The sequence below is a fragment of the Branchiostoma belcheri genome, unplaced genomic scaffold (genome assembly GCF_001625305.1).
Source record: "Branchiostoma belcheri isolate BF01 breed outbred unplaced genomic scaffold, Haploidv18h27 scaffold188, whole genome shotgun sequence".
Taxonomy (NCBI): Eukaryota; Metazoa; Chordata; class Leptocardii; order Amphioxiformes; family Branchiostomatidae; genus Branchiostoma; species Branchiostoma belcheri.
Genome location: NW_017803357.1, coordinates 410,672 through 426,588, shown reverse-complemented (window position 1 = coordinate 426,588; position 15,917 = coordinate 410,672). Strand labels below are relative to the sequence as shown.

At 39.8% G+C, this 15,917-nt stretch overlaps 2 protein-coding genes across 2 annotated transcripts in view; both read left to right on the top strand.

Annotated features, from left to right (window-relative positions):
- LOC109467695 (tetraspanin-8-like) overlaps nucleotides 1-1,129 on the top strand; it is an 8,046-nt gene extending 6,917 nt beyond the window's left edge. The window contains exon 7 of the mRNA XM_019765739.1: nucleotides 527-1,129. Within this exon, the coding sequence (XP_019621298.1) occupies nucleotides 527-634 (108 nt within the window). The 3' untranslated portion in view covers nucleotides 635-1,129. The remainder of the gene's footprint in view (nucleotides 1-526) is intronic.
- A 2,873-nt stretch (nucleotides 1,130-4,002) lies between these two features.
- LOC109467699 (tetraspanin-8-like) lies at nucleotides 4,003-15,415 on the top strand. Its single transcript, XM_019765743.1, has 7 exons — nucleotides 4,003-4,347; nucleotides 7,456-7,659; nucleotides 8,095-8,169; nucleotides 8,733-8,834; nucleotides 12,961-13,092; nucleotides 13,615-13,698; nucleotides 14,223-15,415. The coding sequence occupies exons 1-7, from the start codon at nucleotides 4,282-4,284 to the stop codon at nucleotides 14,319-14,321; spliced, it is 762 nt and encodes a 253-aa protein (XP_019621302.1). The 5' UTR covers nucleotides 4,003-4,281; the 3' UTR covers nucleotides 14,322-15,415.
- The last annotated feature ends 502 nt before the right edge of the window (nucleotides 15,416-15,917 follow it).

The following is a 15,917-nucleotide window of genomic DNA, read 5'->3' as shown; positions in this document are numbered from 1 at the left end:
ATTTAAGTAGGGGGGGGGGGGGTCTTCCCACTGCTTTAGGGGACCTCGAGCGCCGTAGGCACGAGGCGAGCACCGAAAGCGCGAGGTTCCCAGGGGGTCCATGTTCCCCCGGGAAATTTTGAAAAATGAACCTTCTAAAATGGCATTTCGTGCATTTTTGAGAGGATTTCCAAGAAAAAATCAGAGATTTATTCAATGACAAAGGAAGCAGTTTTTCTACGATTCCAGTCTATCTTTTCAAAAAAAATGTTGGACCTTTACATAAAAAGTGGACCAAAAAGTGAACCTTTGAGCCTTGTGGGTTCTTCCGAACCCCCCCTGGCTACAGGCATGGTGACTTTTAGAGTGTGCAAACACAAGTTACAAGTTTTTATGTCCCCTTTGAAGTGTGTGGAATAGTGTTTTTTGAACTGCACCATTAAATGTGAATGGTACCTCAAATATCAAAGTGAAGGAACTGGACCACACAGTAAGTGTTAGTATCATCAACAGAATGAAGTTGAGCTGATATCCCCCTCCCATGCAGGTTCTGGGCATCATCCTGTCCTGTATGCTGTTCCGCCATGGAAGGCGAGAGGGCCATGGCCAGCGGCCAGGCGGGTACTTTGGTTCAACCTACAAGGAGTTTGTCTGAGATTACTCACAGTCATGTCAGCTAACACAGATCAGATTGTGCCTTAAAAATCTAACATTTGGGAGTGCTTAAAATAACAGCTTTTGCGATCAGCCAAACAGAAATCTTAACAAGCAAACTACATTGAAAAAATACTTTTGACTTGATGTGCCATGAATTTTGTTTCTTGTTTGGTATACATCATTAGTAACTTTACTCATTCATAAACATTTAAAATCAGATGTCCCTCCTGTATATTTTACATATGGATAAGTCCATGTCAAAGATAAAAAATCTCAGACTGGTTTGATTTGATTTGTGTAAGCCCATTCCTCTGAGAGGAGCAAGTGTTGATATTTGATTTTTCTTCTTTTGTTAAAAATTGTCTTCGTTGTATTTGGAGTTGGACCTTGAACTTTATTGTACTGTTTGGAACATCAATTAAGGGTGGCTAATGATTGCTGAAGATTATTAGTTTTAGGATTATATTTTCTTTGAAAGGAGCTTCATGTGAAAGAAAAGATTGTACTATTATGTGGAGTGTTTAAATAATAGTTGCACCACTGATTTGATTGATATGCAAGAAATAGAGTCTTATACATGTCTAATGTGTACTGATAACTATAAGACAAACACTCTCATGTCTGTTCTAATGTAGATGCTCTCCCATATGATGGGTTTTATATGTAAGGCCATACCGACTTAATTTAATGGATGACATCCACGCGTGCATAGATTTTCGCCTGTTCTCAAAAACAAAACAACAAAAAAAGATCACGTCCGCCGAGGCTCTGGCCTGCATGGCTCTAGGCCTGGGTAGTCCATGGTAGTTAGTGACAATACAGAGCCGTCCACCCAGGCTACCCAAGCTCTACAACTCAAGAACTCAGTACATACGTTCAGTACTGATTCATAAATTCTACATGTCGTATATGTTGCTATATACTGCCGCAAATTCACAATACCAGCTTTGTGTTCCTATGGTTTAGTATTATTTTTAACTTTGGCCAGAATAATTTTTTATTCGCCCGCGCGCACTAGTTTAGGGTCTTCAGAAGATGTCATCCATAAAATTAAGTCGGTGTGGCCTAATGGGAACTTACCACATCCTCCTTTCTCAAGTTCTTGAGCAGTAAAGAAAATATGTCTTGTAAAGTAAGGTCAGACTCTTGATGGTGATTTATGTTTTTGAGGGAACTTCTTTGCACACATACATGTATATCTATTGGCTTGATAATAAAGTTAGACATACATGTACTTTTCAGAGATCGTGTGGTCCTGTAATTCTAAGTTTTATGATAATTGTAGGCAGACATGACAAAAGCAGGTTTGTAAGTTAGGCCTCAGCAAGTAATTTTTATGGATGACATCAGGGTGTGCATTAATTTTCGCCTGATTTTGAAAAAAAAAAATTTGTTGCCTTCTGACAGTGATCAACATGACGAAAATGGGCAAAGATGTCTGTTGCCATGCAGGAACGTGGATGGCAGAAAAATATGAAGAGAGGAGACAGGACAAGACTTTGATTTATTGTTATGTTTCTTACTTTGATGCAGTGATATGTGATGCTGGCTGTGTATATGTGATGTACCTATCGAAGTCAAAAATTGAAATTGTAGGAACTGTTTTTTTTTTGGCCCGCCTAGTTTTTTTTTCGCCCGCTCGCATTAGATTTGGAATCTGCAGAGGATATCATCCATAAAATTAACTTGCTGTGGCATTAGAAGGTAAACATGATGTAAAGTCTCTGTGTCACAAATGGTTGAATGTTTACAGATGACTGAATGATTGAATGAAAGACCTTAATATACATTGTGTACTGTTGGTCCTCCACTTCACAGAAGAATGTTCAACAACTACAAGTCATGCAAAACAAAGCAGCTCGTTTGGTTCTACATTGTGACTTCAAAACCCCAGTACAACAGCTCCATGCGTCTCTGTCATGGCAGACTGTCAAGGAAAGGATTCTTGTAAACACTGTCTCTCAGCTACAGAGGGTCATTGCTACACATCAACCAGAAGTACTCGACAAACAGTTATGTCCTGTCTCCTACCACCACAGCCACAACACACGTCATGCTAGCCGAAACACACACTGTTTAATGAAACCCAAAACGAACGCCCTGAAGAAGACTTTCATTTATAGATCCTTAACAGTTTGGAACACTTTGCCACATGAGGTACAAGCAGCAACTGAGAGTAGGTTTAGGCAGGAGTTGTAAGAGCACATGCATATATAGGCACATGATGATAGGCACATGTGATGTTACTTTTAAATGTTAAGTTTAATGTTGTATGTAAATAATGTTGTAATTTTGATGTGGTGTATTTGTATTATCGTATTTAACTCCAGGAAGATTAGCTACATACTTGATTTTGTATGTCTTGTCTGTCGCTAATGGAGTTTAATAAAGCACATAAAGCACACATAAAGCACCTACTAGTAAATGAATGAGGAATATGTTTCTTTGGTATTGAAAACTAGAAAACTTTAATAGTACCTTGTTTACAACTGAACAGGATTTCGTTGTTTAAAAGAAAGAAATCATTTCATGTAATACTTTGCAGTAAAATGACCAAGGTACATAGATACAGGGTTTTACATTTTAGTGTGGCTCGAAATTCATTTTTGGGAATAGGTGTTAAAATATTAGGTGCACAATTGGGGGGGGGGTGCACCAACCAAATAAAACAAAACCTTAGATTACAGATCTTACTGCTCCTCTTCTGAGTTTGAATCAGAAACTTCAAAATTTTTAACAAGTACTACAAGAAAGATTTTATTATTTTTCTGACACTTAGATGCCAAGAATATCCTGCATACTATTATACATTTGATATGTACAAAAATACATGGGTGCACTGGTGCACCTAGAGAAAAAAAAAATTGGGTGAAATTTTGGGTGCACTAAGGTGCACATGCACCCAGTATTTCGAGCCCTGTATAGTATGCCTATTAAACCATACCATGCTTTGAAAAGTACACTATGGCACTAAGATCCTTTTGGAGAAGCTGTGGGCTGTAACTGAAGCTGAGGTTATCGACCTACAGGTCATCCGTCAAAGATAAGTCATGACGTCAGCCGTTACTACATCAGGTGACCAGCACACAAAGAGGCACGTGATTCAAACCCACCTGGTTACTCAGCAGGTAAACATAGTAACGGGCGGGCCCAACTCGCACACTGGTGGGGGTGCGCGGTCAACTATCAACTGCGCGCGGTCATTTTCTCACCAATTCTTGTATTGATGAAGGCACTGTATATCAATTTGACTTCCATCGACTTACTTCAATACTAAAAACTATGATACAGAGTGTAAATACCGTACATAGCGTCTGTCTTCTCTGTCACGAATGGTGGAAGTTGTAAGTTCCCTGCTCGTCATATTCAAATAGAATCGCCCAGGTAAGATGACACTATTGTATTTGTGCGATGAATAGAAGGTGTCCCCACTGGCTATTACAGTAACGTCACAACCACAGAGACCTGTAGTTGTAGAGACCTTCCCACAGACTAGACTTCGAATTGCTAAATCCGTTGGATCTTAATTTAAAGTCGAGTACAGCCGGGGTGGTATAGTCCCTGTATTCCGTTTGGTTTCGGTCTACCTTCGCTCTTTTACATTTAACCTCCCAGGCTCCGAAACAACCACAACAGTGAGACAACATGGCGGTTGGTTTTGCGATGAACTGCGTCAAGTCCCTGTTGATTCTGTTCAACTTCATGTTTTGGGTGAGTATTCAGATTCTTCGTCTGATAAGATGCTTAGGATATACATCCTAATTTTCTGACAGGCACTTTCAAGTAAATCATGTACATATATATTCAAACATGCACGTGAAACTCCGTCATATTACTAACAGAGTTGACAATACACTGTTCACACTTGGTCTTTTCCAAGGGTCGTACCAGAAGAGGAAGCATTTTAGCTCTAAAAACATACCGGGCATAATTATCAAGTATTGAACGATTCGAATACGTGAGCAGAAAGGGCAGTACTTCTAAGAGATCTTAAATATTGTCATAGAAATGGTGGTGTCAATGATGGTGTCAGTGCAGCAAGACATGTAGTACATTGTTAGAATACATCACATTCTAGATCTAGGACTGCTGGATGTAACGTTATATATGACGTATGTGTTTGCCTACTATATATCATAAAGCCACACAGCATAACTACACCTATGGTACGCATGTATGCTAAAGGTAAATGTATACAAGATATACTCGCTGGTGAGTTGGTAGTGACAGGGCTGTCAATGACTGGCTAGTCATGATGCACATCACATGAACGCGACTCAGGTCTATTTTAAGTTATATTGCATGCAGAATCCCCTACTTCCTTTTCCCTTTGTAGCACTATGATGGACCCCAGTTTCTAGGCAGTGTAAAGCCGGAACTTTGATTTCGACAACCTTGTTATCTCCAACTGCCCCCGTGAATCATTTCAATATTTTCAATGTCCCGGTTCCAAAATGTTTATTTGAGTTTTATTCAGATCCACAATTAGCCTCATAAGAGGCTATTCTTCCTGTGGTCTACACATTCATATCTACATACATGTATTACAAACGTACAAAAACATTACAAAATTGACAGTGCATGGCAAACTTTACACAATTCCTTAAATACACTATTTACAATCCAGTACTTTGCTTAAGTTACCACAACTGTGACATTCTGAAGAGAAAGCGTCTTTTTTGAGAGTTGGATTTTGGTTTAGGTAGTCTGATTTTGTTTGTGCTGGTTGAACGTGTTCGGTACTTGTGAATCTCAGATTGGAATGTGATTTTGTCGTACAAGGCCTTTGTTTGTTTGGTGAGCATGATACGTTTAAAAGTGACAAGGCTTCTCTGTTGGATTCTGTCCCTGACAGTCAGCCATCCTAAGGTCTGTAACTCAAATAATCTTTACACCTTATATTTGTTTGGGAAGACAATCCCGGATTGATTCTCCGTTATCAGTAGCACGAAGCGTGCGGACCACAGTAATCTTTGTCACGACTTTATCAATTTTTCATTCTTACCACGCGATATTGTAACTACATAAGAAAGACTGAAACGTCCATGAATTATTTATATGTTCAGCTTGCACGATGGAAAATGACAGAGTCCGATTTATACCATGTAGGCCCAGGTTTTGCGAAGTTTACTGACCTATACGGTACACCGATCCTCACAAGCTAAATGGCTGTGCACCAGGCTGTGCACGGTGTTAATTTTCGTCCAACGCTCAGTTTATTTTTCCATTCAGAGGAGTACATGACAGGTTTCCATCCTGATACACTACACGCACGATTTGGAAAAAAAACAGGTCTTGGGGGAAAACGTTGACATGGTAACAAAATCTGTATCGGTATAGCCGGTATAACCGCCCTTCGGCGTAACACACCAGCTTCGCAGGCACGCGGTGCGGCGGCAGCTAGCTATATCACACCGAACGACTTGTTACACTCAATCTTTCCACATTTAATTGCAGGAGTTGTTTAAAGCTTTCTTGTGATGATGCCCCAACTGTGCTTGGTGGCAACGAGTTCCACTACGATAATTCTGGGGAAATACGAGTTTTTGAATACCTCAATTCTTGGTTGATAACTCTGATATTTGAAGGCATGACTGTTTCGTGTTCTTTTCTGGGCTGGTATTAGATACTTAGTGGTTGTTACGTCCACCAGTTTATTAGTCATTTTGTACATCATGCACAGTTTGGAAATTCTACGTCTGTCTTCCAGTGACCCCCACTGTAGGTTTCTAAAACGTATTGTCACTGCATAACAAGACAAAGGGAGAGCGGAAGACATTTTGGCCATCGATAGCTTAATCTAATGCAAGGGAATGTTGATTTGATTATATGGATGACGCATGAGTTTTAGTCTGGTTGAAAACGTTTTCTACCATGCTGTAAATCGTACAAAGCAGCTACAAAATGAGCAAATATATGTCGTTAATTGTAAGAAAAATATTGGAAAACTACGTATACAAATCAAAATCAATTTCAAAGGAAAAGAAGAAAATGTGAAGAAATGAAAATGAAGAGTCTATTATTCTCCATACCAAACACATTGATCAACTTTTATGACCACGTATACGTAGATTTCGTTTATACATACATACATACATACATACATACATATGTATGTATATATAATATTCGCACGCAAGCATTAGTTCTGGGGTTCCTAGAGGATGTCATTAATATAAGCTAATCAACATGGCCTAAATATCTACTAGACTAAAAGGAAAAGGAAAACCACGTGACATACTATTGATATATCATTGTCTAACGTGAACAACGTGATCTAACTCCTAGAGGATGTCATTAATATAAGCTAATCAACATGGCCTAAAATCAAGACTAAAAATAAGGAAAACCACATGACATAGTCAGACATACTCGTACTATTGAGGTTTATTGAGGAAAATCTCTCCTTTAGTTGCCCACCCGAGGGTGGCAGCTATTCTTCCAGGAGAGGGTACATAAGACATGACAATACATCACATACAATTACATAATATACATTTACATTACATAGTAATTTAAAAGAAAACAAATGTGTAACATCGTATGTACTCTACTTATTCATGTCCCTCATAGCTTTAGTAGGCCTTGTTTGAACTTCTCATGTAGTTTGCCATACAATGTACCATGTGCAATTGTCGTGCAATAAAGGTCTTCGTGTGATGACACTGTTTGCAGCCCATGTGGTAGAGAGTTCCATGCTGCAGTAGTTCTGCATGTGAAGGCTTTTTTTTATACATATACTATATATACTGATATGTCATTGTCTAACGTGAACAACGTGACGTGCTCTAAACCTGACGATTTTTACTGAATGTCCAGTTGCTGGGTGTCGGACTTGTCGCCGTCGGCGCCTCTATCATCGGGGACGGGAAGACGATCCACGCCCTCCGCCTGACGGAGTTTGACCAGCAGCTGCTCACCTCCACCTGTAACGCCATGATCGCTGTCGGCGTCATCGCCATCCTCATCGGCTTCATCGGGTGCGCAGGCGCAGCATGGGAGAACAAGTGCCTGCTGGGAACGGTGAGTTCTGTGACGTGTCCTCATCGAATTCACCAGTTTCCCATCCCCAGAATGCAATGCAAAAACAGAGGTCTAAACTTCATTTGCATAGAACAGGAAGTCATCGGAATGATCCTGTTGACGTTAAACAGCTTGTTTTTCACTGTGTTTTGAGGTGTTGGGGCATTTTATGCTCAACATTAATTAAATTACTATGGGTCAAATCTGACAACAAATGGAGAATGAAGTTTTTGTGTTATTTACAACATGGAACATGTGGTTTGTAACGTTACAGTATAGCGTTACCACTATAACGTTACAGACCACATATTCAAAAAAATTCAATCTCTATTTGCGGTTTATGTTTTCATAAAATCATCTGTCGTTGTTGTTTCAAATAATTTTCAATATTATTATATCTAATCGGTTTTTCATTCATCCGTTCACTCCATGCAGTTCATCGCCATCATGGGCGTCCTGTCACTGATAGAGATCATCATCGGTGGAGTCGCCTTGGCTAACAAACACAAGGTCAGCAGTCCTCTTACGTAGTCAATTCTACATCACATAAGTCATTGAAAATACATGCGTGTCAGTTTGAGACTTGCAATAAATGACAGCAGGTGTAATGCAAAAAAAAGTATTATAAAATGCAGGTGGTCATGAAGTAATTTACAGTAAAATGTGTTTATGACAGTTTATTTGTTTATTTGAAGGATCTCCATTAGTCAATGTACGCATGTGAGTATAAGTATTGTAAATGACTTTATAATACAATATTCAGAGTTGAACAGCATTTCACAGCATTAAAAGGCAAAGTCCGTCAGCTTTTTCTTTGAAGGTGACATATTATTACCTCCGGGGGAGGAGACATCCTTCCGCGGAAAGGTTTTGTGAGAGATTTAGGTTTTGCTACTGGGCTGCAGATAATGCACATTCTTTTGGTTTTATTGTATATGTGTTTTCGGGCGTGAATATAGTGCCTTTTGTTGGCCCCAGAACACCCCTTTGAGCGTGAAAGTGGTCGCGACCGTTGACCGTTGACAACAAAAAAATGGTTGTGAAATCTAAATATGTCTCTCTGTACCGGACAGGCGGAAAACTACCTGAAAGAGAAAATAGATCACATCAGCGACACCCAGTACCAGAACCTGACAGCGGAAGTGAAGAAGTTTGTGGACACCATACAAGCTGAGGTCAGTGATCTACTAATGGCTGTTTTCGCTTTAAGGCCACACCGATTTAATTTTATGGATGACATCCTCTGAAGACCCCCAAACTAATGCGCGTGGGCGAATAAAAAAATTCCGGCCAAAAGGAAAAATGCTACCAAACCACAGGAATACAAAGTTGGTATTGTCAATTCCCGGCAGTACTTAGAGACGTATACGACAAGCGGGCACATGCTGGCTTTTTGCGGCATTTATGAATCGGTACTATACTTATTATATTTCAGTCCATACCATGGTATGGATGAAATATATTGTGTTCCCTCATGTTTCTTCTTCTCCTCCTCCTTCTCCTCCTCCTGCCACACAGTCAAAAGGATTCAACTCTGTCATTTTTTAGTCAAATGACCTGAAATTTGGCAAGGAGGTAGAGTGGGCCAATACCCCTAGGCGTTTTTTTCATTTTTTTGATACATGCCTTTGAAAAATTTTTATGAAGGTTTTTTGGGGCATTTTTCGACAAAAAATGGATTTTTGGATCCTGAGCGCTGGTTTTACAACCAAATGATCTGAAATTCGGTATAAGGGTACCTTGAACATGTGTTTACAGAATAGCAGTCACATGTTTGGCATACACCATTTCCAAATGACTCATTTAGGGGACTTTAATGGCTATTTTCAGCCAAAAAAGGGGCCAAAAGTGCTGTACCCGTTCCACGTTCGATCTAAAGAATGCCCGTTCTATCTGCCGTTGGCCATCGAACACATCGAACATTGCGGGTTACCTGAGGTCACGTTGCACGTAAGTCTTGCACAATGACCCACACATTCAATTTTATGTAACGTTACCTAGATTTTTACGTCATCAGTCATCTACAATCACGACGAGGGAATATGCAGAACATCCTAATCCTGGGTGCCGCAAAGTTTTTCGGAAGGTATGTGTAACTTGTACGAAAATATTCGTCACTCCCGGCGCGGCATGCACAAGAACTCATGCCGACTAAATGGTTCGCTACCTGAGGACTTTCCACAACCATGATGATATTATACTTATATTAGAAAGGAATATGTTATAGATCAATCATGTTGAAATGATAATTGTAATACATGGTTCTATTTAATATCGGTAGTTTTGTTTCTTATTTTGATGGGGGAAACCGGTCAAAAATCGAGGGGACGCAAACCGATATCGGCGCACTTCCGGGTGCATAACGCCAAAATTTCTCGACGATTGTGTAAAAATGACCACTCATTTGCCGCCTCCGGTAGCGTGTACATGGTAGTGCGATCATATCATGCCGAAGTCAGCGTCAAACGTCAAAAAAGCAGCGTAAAAATATACATGTAGTTGCAAAACACATTTCCAGCCGCGCTCAGCAGAGCTTCGCTGTCACAAACAGCACGGACGGACCCTGCATGCTTCATTAACATATGCAAGTAGCAAAGCACTGCTACGCTCTGATTGGTTCACCTTTGATGACCTGCGCTCTGATTGGCTAGAACGAAGCCGGCTGCATGCCGGGGCGCGCGAAGTGAAGAGAACTCGAGCCACATGTTTACGCTGCTTTATACCTTATTTCTACGACTAATTAGCAACATCCTAGTGACGAAATGCGTACTCAAAAGAATTTTTTTCGGGAATAAATATATATGTACATGTGGGATTGTGGTGCCTTTGGCGTAATTTTGTTGGTCACGTACAACGTAATGTAACACGGAAGTGCACGGAGTCGGACGATTATGGAGTCGCGGCACGGCTTTCCGTCTGGTCCCACTCTAAACAAAAAAGGACATAACAAAACTCACCAAAACTGGCCTAGAATTAGCCATAAAATGTTTGCAGGCACGTGTAAATATGCTGCCTTTTTTCGAGTGTTATAGGCATTTTCCGCGATGTTTTTGCACATCCCTAACGTTACCTCACGCCCGCCGCCTATTACAATGTACGGCGGACCGGGGCATTTATAACTTCAGATCATCTAGGATTGCATATTCGGTGGTAAACTAAGTAAACAAACAGAGAAAAACAGTAAAATAAAGTTGACAAACAATAGAAACGCTTGCCTGGGCAACAGTGACAAAAGAAAATATCGATCTAATTGATGCACCGGTGATCGTTAAAACGTTTTAAACGTTACAATATAGTAAAATGCCGGCTAGATCAACGTTCCTTCCGCTGTTCCAGCAGTGCGCCGGTAGTAAATCATGCAATACTAGCGCGTTTGTAAACGGGTTAGTAACGAAAAAGTAACCAGTTAGTAACGGAAAACTAACGAGTTAGAAATGCGATCATAGTAACGGTGGTGATTGTAACTATAACGGGAACGGTACTGTAGTAGTTTCATAGTATACACAAATCATGTATAGCATATTCAACATCTGATATTTGTAGTTGCATGGTATATGTATGATATATATAATCATGTCAATCATATGTAGATTATTCAATATATGAATGTAGTGTTTTATAGTATATGTAAGTCATGTACATCTTATTCAATATTTATGTAGGGTGTCATAGTGCATTTAATTAATGTATAGTTCAATATGTATGTATGTATAGTTTTATAGTTCATCTATATATATTTACAAAGTTATGTATAGTTTCCTTTTCTTTGCAATTAGACCTTCAAAATGTATCAAATCTCATCATTGTTAGTATTTACATACCTGCTATAAGATTGTGCGATATATAAGAGTGATGTGAAATTTTGTAAGTAAAGCTGTCGAGATTCAAAGTGCTGATCTTGCATCTTTGTTATCAATTACATAGCTCTAATATAATTCATTTATTTGAGAATCTTCCAGTTTTGCACTGGGGTGAGTTTGGAGACAATAATAGTCCACTTTTGCGTGGGAGGGAGATGGACTGAAATATGCTGTATTTGCTCCCAAGCAAATGTCGGCCTTTCTAGTTATGTACTGAGTTCTTGAGTCGTGGAGCTTCGAATTCGATAGTCTGGGTGCTCGGCTCCGTTTTGTCGCTGACTAGCATGGACTACCCAGGCCTAGAGCCAGGCCAGAGCCTCGGTGGAGGTGATCTTTTTTTTCTTTTTTTTTTTAGGGCGACAGGCGAAAATCAATGCGCGCGCGGATGTCATCCGATAAAAGTCGATGTGGCCTAAGAACAATCATTATGGTTAATAACAAAGGAGGGGGTTTCATCACAGATGTTAGCCTATACTGTGACAGTCCAACCGCATTAAATGTAGATCTCGTGCCACAAAACATATTTGAGGTGTGTACCGCATCAAACATACGACACAGAATAGACACTACAAGACTTCGGATTTAATAGCTCACACAAACTCCTTGTTAAAAAGGGTAGACACAACCACATTCCTCTGCAACAAAGAATTTGTCATTACTGTAACCTAAGTGACATTGAAGACGAGAGTCAGTTTATTGTGGACTGTACTCTATATGATAGTGAAAGATTCTCATCAATTGTATACAAGATTCCCTAGTTTTAGATTTTTAGATAGAAAAGAAAAATTCACTTTCCTCATGAAACTCGATAATCCTTGTACTATAAACTCCATCTGTTCTTACGTGTACAACTGTCTTAAGAAGTGAGAAGAAGCAGAACCTGCACATATGTAGTTTTACTATAGATATAGTTTAGTCTACCATCGCTATTTACCATGACCTGTACATAGTTTGCAATGAGCAAAAATGTACAATAAAGGTCTTGCATTCATTCAAAAAAGTATGATGCCTTTACATAGGCATTTCAAAACGATTTCCGAGTACTTGTGTATTTGTTTATTAGAATTCACCACAAGTACAAACATACAAGTGGAAGGGAGGACAAAACAGGTGTATTGACACCTTTACAAGTTGTCCTTCCAAACACAACAATATAAATACAGTACAATACAAATTACAAAGTCGAACAATTGTTGACATGAAATACAAATTCTTACAATAACAACACAATAGTCATAAAAATGCAATACAAAACACTGCTATAAAATATCATTCATTATATACAATTGTAATAATATTAAAAACTAGTCAGAATACTAATGAGGCCTTAAAGCTGTACAGGAGGCACAGCCACAAGACGTGGTCCAAGATCAAGGGAAGTCAGAACTGTAGTGAGAATTGAATTGAGTACTAAGCTGAGTGTGGCTGTATCCATGTGTAGTTCCGCTGCTGTGGTATGAAGTCAGTGAGAGACTGGGCGCCTGACTACCCCGGTACGTGCAACTGTACACAGAAGACTGGTGATGACGTACAAGATGGTGTCTGCGACACTACAACCGGCAGATGGAAGAAGGTCAGACAACATTTTATACGTTTCTTCGTTAACGGTACCGGTGCAATAGCTCAGTTGGTACAGTGCTCGCTTTGTACCGGGAGGTCGTGAGTTCAAACCCCGGCCGGGTCATACCAAAGACTTAAAAAAATGGTACACACTTCTTTCTGTGCTTAGCACTCAGCACATATGAGAAAGAGTGTGGGAAGGTCAAGCACACAGCACTACCAGCGGACCAGCCCCCTGCTGTAGTGCCCTGCACAACTGTGTGTCGCCCAAGGGCTATGGAAATGGAGATGGGCACCAAAACCCTATGTTCTGCATGGAGCACGGGTAGACCTTTTTTTCGTTAATGATCATTCTTCTCATGTTCAAGTTCAAGTCAAGGAACATCTTTGCTCTTTAAGTAGTATAAAAGAAAGTTTACAGCACCGAAGACTGAGGAGTCTATAATAAGATGTGACAGCACTATGCTTCATGCCTTGTCGAGTGAACTAGCACATTTGTTTGTACATAAATAAATGAAACATTTTTTCCCTCTAGCCTTGTGACACGAAGATCATGGACAACCTGCGCGGCGCCATCAGTGTCATGGCGGGCATGCCGATAGCCGTGGCGTTTATTACAGTGAGTTTGAAAACTTGCATCGACTTTTGATCAGACTTTCATAATCGTTTTCTCATTTCCCCTTATTTTGTTGCATGATTTTATTTGCATATAAAGACGGAAAGACGAGTTAGACTAAGTGTACGTATTATGTTATGAAGACGTTAAACTGTTCTCCAACTCAAATGCTGTGGACACGTGATTTTTCCCACGTATGACGTCAGCAAAGGGTCAAAGGTTGTCTGAAGTCGATATCGCCTCCCGTCCCGGTTGAGCGATTGTTGAAGTGCCCTGATGTATATGGCCTCTTTTATGCCTCTCTTGAAGTAATCCTGTTCGGTATCCAAGATTCTGACCCCCTCCAGATCCACTGTGTGTTCCGGTGATTCTATGTGTTTAACTTCTTCATAATGTATTTTACCGACTCAGATGAACTTTCATGCTGATGTACGTATTATGGATGAACAGTGTTGTGGGATGGGATAAGTACAGGTCTGTGCAGGTATCCAGTAACATTTTCCTAATCCAATGATTTTCCTTCCCAGTGGATTGGCATGGCCATGGCCTTCGTCCTCTTCCGCAGCAAAGATGGCGGACCCCCGACCTTCATCATCAGAGGTCATGAATACAAGGCATTTGCCTAAACAAGCAGATGGCACAATCTTCAATATCTACACTTGTACGACTTCAAGTAGCCTGGTATCCAGTCTGATTCGTGGTCGGGGCCGAAAGAGCTCTATCCCGCCCGCCTCACATAGGTTTCCCGGTGTGTATTTCACGAGATATTGATTAGCCCTCCACGTGTTGGGGGAAACCAAATCCCCAATTATACTGTCTCTTATTAGCGTAACACTCCTACCGGGACGGCCTGTTGCACTGGGCGGGGAAGCTATTAGAGCCCCCGAAGGCACAACCTGCCTGAACACCCCAATACCCCTATCACGTAAGACTGGATATCAGGCTAAACTTCAAGTGACCGTCCACCTTAGTCCAGATTTAGAGATCCAAGCGAGCTGAATTATAATAATGCACAATCCCACATTGGCGTAGCTGTATGTATATATTATATCTAAGCTTATATGGATAAGAAACACATATTAAAAGATTAAAGTTAGAAATTGAAATTCTGCACAATACAGTTAATGTGCACCTAATATACCTGTACTTGTAATTTAAACTAGTCCATAACTACATTTCAGCATCAATGTACAACTTGACGTCTAGGGGAAATATGTTGTACCTGTGTAGTGTGTAGTTTGATTGATTGATATTCGGTTTTATACAAACTGCATTCTGTTTTACGTTGAGTAAGATACAACCTACTATCGTTTGTAATGACTATAACCAGCAGAGCCAAATGATCTTGGCAATATGCAAGCTTGTTTATACTTTCATACTTTTATTGCGATGTTCAACATTGAGTTTTGACATAGTTCAAACATAGATGAACTTGTAAATATGCTTTTTGTGCACAGTTGAAAATTACATTTTGTTTATATTTTTGTAAACTCATACCTCTTTTGGTTCTGTAGGCAAGATGAAAAGTTTTTGATAAAACAATCCTTGAATAAAACATAACAGAAACAATTTGTTTATTCAGTCAAATTTATTCAGTATTGATAAACATGTTGTATAGTGCTAAATACATGTAGTAGTCTTAACTACCGGATACGTGGTTGTTGGAAAAGAATGTCGCATGTTTCAATATAAATGAAAACAAAGTTCCAATTTTCTTTCATTTTATTTCCTTGTCTTCTTCATTGTCACGGTCAATTACACTTTATTTGCATATCAATCAATAGTTTGTGCTTATAAACCTGCATTTCCCCTCTGGTCTCTCAGTCACTGACGAAAGCTAGAGGATACTAGCTGAAACGCCTGACGTTTTCAAAATCATATCCAGTTGCTTGAATAATTATTATTATAACTGCTTTTTGGCGTATCGTATTACCTGGATGTCTAATAGGGCTGCGGACCGGTACACTGTACCGGTCCAATACCGTAAAAATCGTTTCGGTACAGGTCCAAAATACCGGATCATGAAGTAACGAGTATATACCGAAATAGCTAGTTTACACCATGTATATGACTAAAGATAGGTAAATCCTACCACAAAGACGAAAAATTAGCACTGGAAAAGACGTAAACACCGTCGATTGATTTGAGATCCTCAGTCTCACGAGACATCGCGAGAGTGTGGCTGATCCAGGGTTGTGATTGGTCAACAAACTCAAATCAGG

What these genes read in the sequence shown, in the direction of transcription:
- LOC109467699 (XM_019765743.1), top strand. Translation starts at nt 4,282, where the DNA reads ATGGCGGTTGGTTTTGCGATGAACTGCGTCAAGTCCCTGTTGATTCTG. An exon ending in TGTTCAACTTCATGTTTTGG is followed by an intron (nt 4,348 to 7,455) that starts GTGAGTATTCAG and finishes CTGAATGTCCAG; the next exon opens with TTGCTGGGTGTCGGACTTGT. An exon ending in TGGACACCATACAAGCTGAG is followed by an intron (nt 8,835 to 12,960) that starts GTCAGTGATCTA and finishes ATCCATGTGTAG; the next exon opens with TTCCGCTGCTGTGGTATGAA.